This window comes from Pristis pectinata, chromosome 15 (assembly GCF_009764475.1).
Source record: "Pristis pectinata isolate sPriPec2 chromosome 15, sPriPec2.1.pri, whole genome shotgun sequence".
In the NCBI taxonomy this organism is placed as follows: Eukaryota; Metazoa; Chordata; class Chondrichthyes; order Rhinopristiformes; family Pristidae; genus Pristis; species Pristis pectinata.
In genome coordinates, this window is record NC_067419.1 from 31729906 (window position 1) to 31743200 (window position 13295).

General features: G+C 37.3%; 1 protein-coding gene across 3 annotated transcripts in view; it reads right to left on the minus strand.

The window, feature by feature from the left end:
* The window catches only part of msrb3 (methionine sulfoxide reductase B3), a 90000-nt gene that overhangs the window by 53930 nt on the left and 22775 nt on the right, over positions 1–13295 (minus strand). For all 3 annotated transcript variants that reach the window (XM_052030333.1, XM_052030334.1, XM_052030335.1), the window contains one exon: positions 845–953. In XM_052030333.1, coding sequence (XP_051886293.1) covers positions 845–953 — 109 coding nt within the window. The remainder of the gene's footprint in view (positions 1–844; positions 954–13295) is intronic.

A 13295-nucleotide genomic window follows, 5' to 3' on the forward strand; every position in this document is an offset into this window, starting at 1 on the left:
TTCCAACCGCAAATGAGCCAATAAATACTTTCTCCACATGTGCTTCAAAAAAAAGGTCTTAATTACACTACCTTCTTTTGGCAGCCAAACTTCTGAACACACAATGACCACCTTCAAACTGCTCATTGGCAGCGGTCCATTTCCCTCAGTGTTCAGCTTATTCTAGTATCTTGAGAGAGACTTCCAAAGAAGTAGTCAAACTGCTACTTTGTTGCTTCATGTACAAGAGGTTTAAAAACAATGTGGAAGATGTCTCAAAATAGAAAAGACTTGGAAACAGGATTCTATAAATTGATTCACACCCCACTTGTGCTTGAGCCACAAGGTTAAAAGCAAAAGGGACAAAGAATCATGTTAAATGCATCAGCTGGATGCAAATATTCAGTTGCCCTCCAAGTCATGCAGATGAATCACCAGTTGTAGATCTATGACATGGACTGCTGGGGAGGGTGTTGGTCGATAATGAGAGAGGATCTCAAGGTATGTAAGTGTTGGTCCCAGAGACCTTTCATTTTAACGTGAAGTCAGGAGCAGCACATTTTGATGACTGCACATTCGAAAATTACAGAGGTTTCCCTGCTGTTCACTTCAGTAAACTGACTGCAGCACACACATGGCACGTGCTGCAAACAAACACTGGAAAGGAGTCCGAACTATATTAGATGCCAGATTTGCAGAGGGGTTGTCCTGAACAACCACCCCAACTAATATGGCATATACCATCAACCTAATGTGGAACAGAAGTGTTCAAACCATGTTGGTTCCTTCAGGTCCCGTTAATCATCCTAAATACAGTCACTGAATGATCCAGGTTTTACACCTTTCTCACTCCATTAAGTCATACCTCTCTGTCCCCTTTTCCTGAGTCACATGGTACTGCTGGGCTGTCAAACGCTTCCTCAACTCCTGCTGGGGGAAGGCCACTTTGCAGCTCTTTTTATCCCTACATGAACCTGGAAAGGGAGGATGTGGGAGAAGAAGCGCTCTAGGTTAAAAGCTGAATGATTACTTTGGCTAATGGCCACAGCACAGCTTCTGCACTCATTTTTCAATTGCCAAACTAGTCCCCGATGCAATGCTGAGTTGAGCGGAATACTGTTGGTTATTCTTTAATTACAAGTTAAGAATGCTGCAAAAGAGCCAGGTGATTCCAGTGGAGATGTGACAATGTGTGGCAGCCAAAGCTTTTGCTGTGCATACATGATCCTGCTTGAAAATATACCAACAGTGTAAAACTATGAACTTTACACTAAAAGTAACGAATGGAACTCAATTAGGTCAAAAGCAGGCTATTTTAACCTCCTTGTTACAAAACCACCAAATGCAAGCGCCTCTTGGTCCCTTAAGAGACTGGTACAAAATAATGAGTTCAAAGTGTAATGGCAAGGTGGGATGAAATGGATTAATGGTAATATTTCACATTTCTCAATCCCTGTGGAAATTAAGGCACAAGTGGGATAATGGTGTCATGTGACATCATCTGTCAGCATCTTGCCAGATCTCACTGAGTGAGTTTGAACAAAACATCACAAAGTTGGACTTTCCTGGTCAAGCAGGCACAAGAGAGCTTCCCACTGGATTGAAATGTACATGGATAAATGTATATTATCCAGCTTGGATTACAAAACAGCTGTGCCTTGATCTAGGAAAGCAACCAGCCAACCCGGGAGCAGTGCAGAGATGCTTTTGGTTTATACTCACAACCTTAGTTAAAAAACATTTCGCAAACTCAATAACTCAGGCAAATTACATTACAAGTCAATGAGCAAATGATACACCACACAGACTAATTCCATGGTGGAATGATTTAAAACACTTCCAAAAAAAAATCATAATGCAAAAGTGTGCAAAATATAAAAACTGGGGAATATTTTGCTTGAAATTTTATGATTAGCTTGTAATAGAACAGAAAGAGTTCATCCTATGAACTATTTGAATAAGTCTTTGTATTTAACACCAAAACCAAAGCTACTTGAACTGCCTTTGTACATTATAACTCAGTATAAACCAAACTAAAAAAACCTGAGATAGTGAGCTTTATTTTTAGTCAATTTCTGTCAGGCACATATGCGTAAATTAATTCTGTAAGATTTCACCAAAATTGAGCAGTAGAGCACAAAACAAAACTTTAAAGTAATGTTAACTAATCTAACTTTGACAGTTCTCCATAGGATTTTGTTTTTTTTTGTATATTACAGTGAATTTGCTCAATATTTTTATCTGGCAGATATCTCAATATAACTTGCCTTTTCCTAACCATCAAATTTTTTCTAGTACACCTTAATCCATTATGGATTCTCCCTGGATGATGTCTGTTCGCCTATCTTAACCAATTTCACAGCCACTTTGACCAGTGAGGAAATTTTGTTGTGTTGCCTGTGTAACAAATCACATCCAAGCAAAAGTAATGATGCAATCCTCTTCCAGTTTGTTTGATCATATAAAACACCACAAGTCCTTGAAAAATCTAATGCCACACAATTAAATCCATTTAGTTAGCAACAAAGTAGGGGCATTATCCAACTAGCATTTTCATTTACATAGTGCCTTTAATATGAGAAAATGCCCCAAAGGATTCCGGACGTCAATGAGAACATGGATGAAATGGTTATTTTATTACAAGGGCCCACCTCCCCCACCCATCTTTTACATACATTTAGCCTCAAAACCCGCAGCTCCATTTATTCTGAGAATATCTGTAACCTTTGGCTCAGCTCGTTCATCTAATGGTACTTTTGAACTGGCCTCTAAAGGGTAACATACAAAAAAAAATGTGGCATGTATTTGAGTCAACAATTCATGCAATGTCCAATGTTTTGTTGCTACCTCAACTTACAACCATCTGAAGCTCATCCTGTGGGAAACTCTATGTGTAGCCCCTTGTCCAATCACTCAGTGATAACAATATGTTGAAACACAAATGTGCTGTGTTACTAGGCCACCCTTGCAGACAGAATGATATATAGACAGATTGAAAAGAGCAATTTAGTCACGACTCTGTTCTGGTTTTGAAGAAACTAAAAGCTACACAAGTCAGGTTTTTCCTTCAGATATCTTATCCCCTGTTTTTTTCTTATCATTTTTCTCCTGAAGGTGATTACTCTGACTGTTGCTTGTGTGCTTCTAGCCTTTCAAAGTCAAATGTCATTTTTTGTGAAAAAAAAGTGTTCTTAGGCTATTCATCTATGAGTGCATCACAGCTGTGTCCAATTTTCTTCCCATCCAAACCACATATGCTTTCCAATTTGGGCACTGACAAAAGGAGATACAAGAATCCCTGGTTGAATTTTGGCCTGCATTGTCATAGTTATGCAGCATGGAAACACACCCTTTGGCTCAACTCGTTCATGCTGACCAAGGTACCTTCCTGAGCTAGTCCTGTTTGACTGCACTTGGCCGATATCCCTCTAAACCTTTCCTATCCACGAACCTGTCCAAATGTCTTTTAAACATTGTAATTGTACCTGCCTCAACCATTTCCTCTGACAGCTTGTTCCATTTACCTCTAACCTGTGTGAAAAACTTGCCCCCAATCCAAATAGCGTATACTGCACAAAGCAAGTTTAATGGCAAACAGAAAGAGTTAGCGAATACTACTGCACTGATCAGTACAAACACTCATATACATAGATGGAAAACTTTGAACTACTGTAAAGGAAACTTAAATTTAGAAAATCATATCCCAACCCAAGCTACTTTGGAAAATACAAGCCCACCATTATTGAGTTCTAACTGAAACAGTTAGTTCCCAATCTTGCAATTTAAATGCAATTAAATGGCATGATTTCTATAATTTATTGAAATAATTTCAATTACTTTATTATACAAAGCATCATGTTGCTGAAATAGATAACACAAGGAAAACTGTGGAATACAGAAATGACTCTATTCATTTAAGCCTCCTTTCAAAGCTCACATTGCTTATAACTAGTTAGATCTTCTTCATCTGCAAAATAAACACTGCACTTAGTTATCCTCAAAATGAGTGTAAATCATCAGATACATTTATTCAATACATTTATTCATCAGATACATAATATGTATTTTAGAATTTCACTTGTTTCGATGCTAAGTGGAGAAAGCAAAAATGCTTATCTATCCCTTATATACAAGAAAGGATGATAAACCAAATTTAAAAGCATTTGTTTTTGTAAATGAATCAGTACTCAGTTTTTGCCTTCCCAGCTTTTCTCTTGATATTTTCCGCAGCATCAGCTAACAGGAGGAATGGGAGATGCCCTCAAGTTTTTGGCCCAAGGTGTCTCTTTCTCCCAGCTTTCTACAATCCACTGCAAATACATGACTTAAAAGAAAAATCATTGAGCAGCATAGGAATAATTGATCCTATTCAAATTCACAGCAATACATACTGGTGCTCAGAAGACCTCATCTCCAAAATGAAACTCCCCTTTAAAGTTAGGGCTCTATGATAAGAAGCAAGTGAGATAGTTGGTAATGTTAGTGGCATTCATAAAAGTAAATTTTAAATTCTTCATGGTATTCAAAATTATGGGAAAGCATTAGGAAAATATTCATATTGATCCATGGCCTGGAGTCAAACCCAACATACATTTTCCATGATCATGGAGCAGAGTTTTCCTTAAAAGCAGCATTCATCGATCTGATCTTAAGGATCAAGTACTTTGCTTCTTAGGGAAGGAACTACAGTTTTCCTGCAATTAATTTGTTCCTGTGAAGATTGGTGTCATTCTTATCAGATCATAGTCTGACTTCTCACTCCTGTAGCATTACCTCTTATATCCCTAAAGATTCTATCCCTGGACCCCTCTTATTTCTCATCTGTACACTGCCCCTTGGACACATTATGGAAGAATACAGCATCATTTTCCAGCCACCAAGATTTTAACAGGCTAAATCATCACAGTGGCATTACCAGAGTTTGACACTGGGCCATGTAAGAACATAATCAGGAAAGGATGAATAAAGTTCTCTGGAGGAACCTAATGAAAGGATAAGAGGGAGCAGACGTGAATAAGGGAAGAAATGCCAGAAGGGCCTTGACAGCCAAAGGCAAAGCTACCTGGTGTTGGAACAAGCAAGCAACCAGAAATGAAGGAGCACAGGCACCTCACAGGATCATGGAAATAGGGAAGGGCGAGACCAAGGAGGATCTGAGAACTAGCATGAGAGGTGGTTCTTAACTGATATCAACACAGGACACCAAACACAAGTGATGGGTGAATGGGATATGGAGTAGGGGACAAGGGCAACAGAGTTTTAGATGATCTAAAATTTATGGAGTATGGAACAAGGCCAGTGAGGAATACAGTCATCTAAAGTAACAAAGTCATAAGTAAGGGCAAGAGCAGGAGCTCAGGTGAGCTGGGAAATGGAAGTAGGCAATGTTGTGGAGCTGGTAATGGGCAACCTTAGTGATGGCACAGATATGACATCAACTTCTGGTTAAATTTCAGAGAGTAACAATGGGGGCAGATATGAAGTCACTCTTTAGGAAGCAGAGATTGCTACTGGGAACCAAAGACAATGGCTTCAGTCTTTGCAATATTTAGTTGGAAGAAACTTCTCATCCAGCACCAGATGCCAGCCTAAAAAGTTACAAAACATGAAAAAGGGAGATGATGGCAAGATAGATGGCATCACCTGCATATCTCTTTTTTTTAAAAAAGAACATACTTAGTTTCTTTTTACTCCTCCTAGGCTTTACTCCAGTTACCATGCCCCTCCTCATTCCCACTTCCCATTTTGGGTACTCTGATCCCTCAAACTCCTACCAAATCCTGCAGCATTCCTCGGCTGAAACACAGCTTCAAATGACCAATACATGTTTGAGGGACGCATGTACAAAAAAGAAAATAGGGGGAACAGAATGAGGAAACCAAAACAGGTTCTAGAAGCATATTTTGCATTTGTTTCAATTTAGTACTTATATGCTTTCTAAATGACACAATTATGCCAGTAATAACTGACCTAACCCAAAAACTGTAAAAATCTGCCATTTGAGACAGCCACAACATTTCCAGTTGTCAAGATCCCAGTATGGGATTAACAGAGATAATGAGTTAAGCACAGTGGGATAACATAGTTAGTTTGTTATCTGATAACTTAACCTACTATGTTTCAGAAGGTAATAGACAAGATAATTGCACAGCTAAATGAAGAGCATCAGAATTGCTCAACTGTGACTCATCAGCTCAAAAAAATCCTATGCTTTTTATCTAGGCATTTTTTTTCTCCATAGCGGATTCTGACATTTCATATTCCTGCACATTGTAGTTGATGGTATTGTAATAAAGTGATTAATCCAGTATTTAATCATGCGGTTTTCCATAGATTTAATGTTGGTAATATACAATCTTAATATATCTTTGCAATGAAATTCTGAACATACCCACTTAATAATCATCTGATCAAATAGTCTCAGGTTTATATCCTGTTACAAAGATATATTGGGGCATAACCCAAATGTTATCAGCCAATGTTCCTATCCCAAAACTTACTCTAATGAAAATTGTCTACTGGATAGATCAGTGAATACATACATGATTTAATTTGCTATTAAACTGCACTGACCAATTAAATCCCAGATTTTGTCCCTGGAATGTGTTGTCCACTTAATTGAGCAAGTCTGCACAGGGTGTTGCAATTGGTCTTAACACCCATATGGGAGAGCCAAAGAAAAACAGCAGGATTCCCACCCCTGTTCACAAGCTGATGTATGTATATCATAATCCAGTTCAGTTGTGATGACCACTACAGTCCAATAGCTTAATAACCCACTATGTTCATACATGTAAAATGTCAGAATTTTGGTGAGGTACTGGATGGCCTAATGCACCATATCAAGTCATAAGAAAATCTGAAATTCTGCCTTCTCAAAAGGGAGTGGAAAAACATTCAAGAATAAAATCAGAAAATAAACATAGGAAATTTGTTTGATTTTCCTCTCATTTTAAGTAAAAAGTTTAACATGTGCACAAATTATGTGACAGAGGCAGCTTGCACAAAATTAGCCTCACAAAAACATGTGTAAAAAGGGAAAGGTGTACAAAAATAAAACTGTGTCAAATAATACTTTTGTTACTGAGAAATGTGTACTTATATAAAAAGGCCAATTGTGCACACAAACTACAAGAACCAGAGTTGCCCATCTGTATGTCATTTACCGCAAGAGAAGCAACTGCAGGTTTAAATTACATGGTATTGGATTGCAATTTCCTAACATTGAATGCTTTTCTACTTTTACCTTGAGTCATTACTACAAAGTATTCATAAAAACAGCTCCAAACACAGTTACTGGCAACTCATTTAAGGAATGTTGACTCTTATTTTGATATTTTTTTTAAAAGTCACATTGTTTAGCATTGACTAAGCTCTAAAATATTCATTGACCAGAATAAAAGGTTTGTTTTACAAAGTTTGATTTTGAAGTTGAAACCGATAAAGTCTCACTGGAAAAAATGGGCTTTAAATTCACTCTAAATTTTGTACAAATGCTTTTGATGTGACTGCTGCTCTGACTAACTTTTGCATTAACTATGTGACAGAACTTCATTCCAATAAGAGGCTTTGAAAGAACACTGCCATATATCTTTTCTAGCTGCAGCCTTATTTAAAAGGAATAAAGATTTCATTCTTGGTTGCTTTGTTAGTCTTACAAGAACTACTAAATGAATATTCACACAATTTTGCCAGAATGTGCTTCGTGTTGTGCCTTAAATGTGTTGAGAACAAATCATTTATAAGACATCAGTTTCTAATTAGCAAAATTTCTTCAACATTTTAGAATTTTAAACATACAAATACAACTTTCTACTTGGTTAAACCCTTGTGGATTGACTGTACAAGAACGAGTTAGCCTGTGTAAAGGAATCCAATTAGCCTTAATTTATTAACTTTATGATAACTTCATTTGCATCTTATTTTTAAAAAAAACTTAGAGATAAGTAAGCCCTCTATCCATACTAATATGAAGCAATAACTCATTGTCAAAATATTCCATAATCCCTATATCAGTTTCTGGTACAGAATACTCAGAAGTTCTATCTGCTAATTTACCAGTCTTACAAAGAAATTGAAAACCTGTTGGGGGTGGGGAGAAGGGGGGGGGGGGGGTGAGAGGAGAGCAAAGAGAAAACAGGCCATTTGGGTTATATAAAGAAAAACAGACCTTGCCATTCTAACAACACTGCTTCTTTAGTCACAGTGTAACATAAAAAGTTTGAAACTGTCTAGAGTCAATTCTGTGTACAACATTCTAAATGTCTGACCTAAATAAAGTCATTTGGTTCTTGGTTCACATACAGATAAAGATGGATTTTTTTTTGCTTATGTTCAAGTATTTTTACATATTTTCATAAATAAGAAGCAGATTACCTTGTCAATCACCTAAAGCCCATTTCCTTTTTATTCATTCCTATAGTACTGGGTCAATAACAAGGTTAACCAAGGTTTCCCCCCTTAATTAGTAAAATATTGACAAAATTTGATTTTATTTAAGTACTGAAGTTTTGTTGTGAGCACAGGAATGATTATGTTAAACAACTTTCAAACGATTTCTTGAAATGATAACATTTCAGTAGTGAATGACACAGAAGACCAATTAAACTGTTCTGGTTTTCAGAAAGTTTCACCCTCCTGAATTCACCTGGGCGCAAGGTGCAATGGGCAAGGGAGATAATCATCATTGAATACATAAGATAAACTAGACATTCAATTTTTTTAAAAATTCAGTTTGTTTCAAGATATTTATTAAAGATGTATTTCAAAGATTAGTGACTGCTCAAAGATACGGGTACAAGCCTTTGGCACGTTTTAGTTAACTGTATACAGAATGATTTTGCCTTACACATTCAACACCAAGCCTACCATATCTTTCCAGAACTATTTTAAATAACCTTATTAGACTTTTTCAACTGTACCAAATCCTATTTACAAATAGAAGTCATAAAAATCTCAAAAAAACAAACAATTCTTCAGTTGAAACCATTGAGAAAGTTTCAAGGCAACACATTTCAATGAACATTTGTGTAAAGGAGCTTCAAAGGTGGGCACAGTTTGGAGAGGAAACACAGGATCATTTGCTACTTTCAAAGAACCATTAAACAGCAATAGCTTTCTTCAACAATATGCATCAGCAGATTGAGATGAAGTTTTTCACAATGGAAAACCACTTTGAGGGACCTTGTTCTTTGCAATTAAGAGTGGAAAAGTAGCTTCTATATTAGAGGATTTAAATACTTCTAAAGTATTTAATTTCAGAAGATTAAACAGAGGAAAAAAAATTGCGGATGCAGTATTTGAAAAAGTTAACCACTAATTGCAATAGTTTTAGCATCAGGAAATGCAAAGTATCCATACCATTCTTGCTCTTTTACTGTGCAGTAGTTCATGTGCCCATTGACTTGTATTTACAATATAATGCCAAAATATCCAGACAAATGTGAGGTAACAGGAAGTTGATTGTTTAGATAAAGATTGGGATTTTAAAAAAATCTAATAAGAAACATCTTTGAAGAAAATTTATAATGTGCCTGCTATTTACCTGGTATAACAATGAAGGATGTTTTAAGAATTCACCTTATAATGTTAATAAGAATAAAAATGCAAAGATTTAGTTATCAAACCATTTAATGAATAAATTACTTTGCCTTTCCTCCCCTCCCCACCAACAGACCTCTAATTACATTAACTTCTCTGTGCAAAGTGTTATATACGAGGAAGCGGGTGCTCGAGTAGCAGCATGCAGTTAATTAGCAGAATATCAAAGTAGTAAATAATTTAGCAAATGCCTGGAGATAATTATAAAGCAAAGCATAATAAATAGGAAAAGCAAATTAAGCAGCGCTACATTTATAGGAGGGGCAGACTGCTGTAGAAAATCCTTCAAAATAACTTTACAGTGTTCACTTCCCTTTACGAAGCTCCTCTGAGTAGTAGATCAAGATATTGAGCCTCCTTTTAGCAGTCTGGTAAGGATTCCAGCATTGAAAGTAGCTTGCTGGAGAGTTAATGGTTCTTGCTCATTTCCAACTACTGATGGATGCATTTTTGCTACTAGGTGCTCTATGAAACAGGCAACATTCTTGTAATGTATTTCTTTCCTTCCTAAGAATGTGTTTTGTATCATAATAATTTAGGCATATTGCTCATTCATCTCCCTCTCCTCAAGGCACAACTTGAACATGGATAACAAACTGGAGCACAGCAGAAATCGAATTTAAGTACTACTAGACCTGGTGATTGTAATTGAAGATAGCAGCTCCTACAACAATACTCGAATGAGAAAATAAAATTCAGCAGATAAATTATTGGGAGCAGTTGAATGTCAATGATTTTCCAAATTATTTGAATGCTGCAATTTGTCACCGGAGTTCATTCTAATTTACTGTGCAATGCAATGAAGAAGTACCTTTTGATAAATGCCCAAATAACCTCAACTAATATTCCTGAATTCAATAATATTTACTGAGAATAATCAAATGCGCCACCTGCTGGATTTGCTAAAGTGTCACAGGATCAAAAAAATCCCTTTTTTTGCTTAAGTCAGTTAAATGTAAAACTACAGCATGGTAGTCAGTGGGATACCATTTTTCAATAATAATGAGACTGGAAATTATGGTCCTGGAATGCATTATTTACCAGCAATGGACAATAATACTGCCTTAATTGGAAGCTGTGATCATAGTAAAGGAATGCAGAAGATAATGTGAAGTTTAGAGTTAACTTAGTTACTGTACTGTTTGTAATGTGATATCTATTGGACTAAGAGTTGATTGTATAAGCAAACCTCTGTATTGCTGCCATTTATGATAATATATAGGTCAATGTACCCATGAGCTTTAAAGCACAGCGTAGTGGTTCCCTTGACACATCAGTTGGTTAAGCCAGCGGTTTGCTGAATCAAAGGTTCAGAAATGTCATGGGTTCAATTTCCAGTCTGTGCAGATCTGCTAGAGCGGCAGCAGTGGCTACTATAATTAGCCTTAATATCCCCTGGGTGGGAGGAGGGGAGAGGGGCAGGAAATTGATTTCCACCTTGTGATTGCCATTTAGTAATCCTTACTGGTAAATTCATGGCCCTTAAATGAGACCAGAATCTGGATCAGCTGTGCTGGTTTCAAAGTCGAGCATCTTACTGTCCAGATTTAACATGAAGAATAGCCCCTTGGAGGAGTCACTGAGGGACAATGATCCTGGAAATTGACTCGAACAGCATTAATGTTTTTGGAAAAGACAGAAATAAATTGAACCAAAAAAAAATTACAAGTGAAAAATCACGGTACTTAATGAATGCCTTAAATATAATTATCTGTCCGCATTCAAAACAGTTCCACTGGTGATGGAATGGAAGATGACTAGTGGAAGTGAAGCTGGAATTATAGTTTTTAATGAGACACTAATGACATAAGTAGCATCAGGATGGCAGTTTGGCAACCCAGCAGATCTTGAATTTACATAACCAAGTCCTAGGCATGACTTTGAGTACATATAACTGACCTGTGAGCAGTTCTTCTGTATCAAAAACAAGTTCTTTTGGAGCACACTTTTGCAGGGAAAAGTGCATGTGGTGTGAAATTCATGGGGACTGAAACACTAATGTCAAATCAAAGGAAGACAAGTATCAAGTAGTTTCCCCAGTGCAGAACATACGTTGATATAAAGAGATATCGACAAAGCAGCCTTCACTTTCCTTTTCCCCAATGGAAATTGTCCCCGTATCAAAATTATATAAATATTGAAACATAATCAGAAATAGGCAAAATTAACATAGTGCTTTAGTCAGTTGTCATGGGAACAAGCATTAAGTTTCTAAATTCTTGGAGCTCAAAATTTCACACAGTCTTGTTTGAACTGCATGAAATGGAGTCGCGCATAAACCAAACAACCCTAGTCTAGGTAATGGCAATAATTTTACTGTGTGCTGCTGAGCTTGCCTTTCTATACGTGGCAGATGGAGCTTACTTTCGTCAGTGCTGTCTTGGGAAGTTGCACCATTCAGGAGGATTGGGAGGTGCTTTAGAGTGCTGAAGCTCAATTTGGGGAATGAGATAATTAGATCATATGTTGACCAGCCAGTGCCACTGGACTATGGATGGGGATGAGAAGAACATCCCCAGGTTACAGCCTGATTAGTCTGTATTGAACAGCATCCTTAACCACATCAAAGTGTCTGATTTTGAATGTGTTCTGTGCATGTGTGTGTTCCTCCAAGTCAGTCGGCTCTACCTTTGTGGGGTTTTTTTAAGTCAATTTCTGCCTGCTATTGTAAGTGAGAACACACATTTTTCATTTCCCAGTTGTGAGGATACATTCACACCCAAACCGTCTCGTCTGCTGTCCCCCCAGATACTGTCTGACCTGCTGAATGCTTCCAGCTTTTCTTTCAGATTTTTCAATGTCTGTAATATTCCAATTCTTCAAAATAATTTTCATGTCTATGCACATTTTTAAAAAAAACCTGCCACCTGTTTTTTCTTTGGTACTCAAACTGAAACTGCTTATATTCTATACAGTGAAACAAAATGTACCTTTGATTGCATCAAATTACCCCCACTGGATAATTTCTAAGCTGTGACGTGACAAATAGCACATGTACAAATGAGGAAGATTAAAGCTGGCCCTATTCTTTCATATGTGGCACACACACAAACAGAATGGATAGCAAATTCTCAGAAATGTATTAAAGGATTACCAACAACTCATGTAAAGCGGTGCATTTTTAATATTATTCTAGACAAATCACAGGAACTGTTGTGATGATAGTCCTTACTGAAAAAAATTAGAACAATATTGGTGGTGATCACTCAGTTTGAGGACGATTCACCATCACCTTGTATTATTGTAAGCAGTACTTGGTTTTGGTGACCAAAATAGAAGCAGGAGTCGGCCATCTGGCCCATCGAGCCTGCTCCACCATTCAATAAGATCATGGCTGATCTGGCTGTGGACTCAGCTCCACCTGCCTGCCTTTTCCCCATAACCCTTAATTCCCCTACTATGCAAAAATCTCTCTGTGTCTTAAATATATTTAATGAGGTAGCTTCTGCTGCTTCCCTGGGCAGGGAATTCCACAGATTCATTACTCTCTGGGAAAAGCAATTTCTCCTCATCTCCTTTCTAAATCTATTCCCCCGAATCATGAGGCTATGTACCCCAATTCTAGTCTCACCTACCAGTGGAAACAACTTTCCTGTCTCCATCTTATCTATCCCTTTCATAATTTTATATGTTTCGATAAGATCCCCTCTCATTCTTCTGAACTCCAGCGAGTATAGTCTCAGGCGACTCAATCTCTCCTCATAGGCTAACCCCCT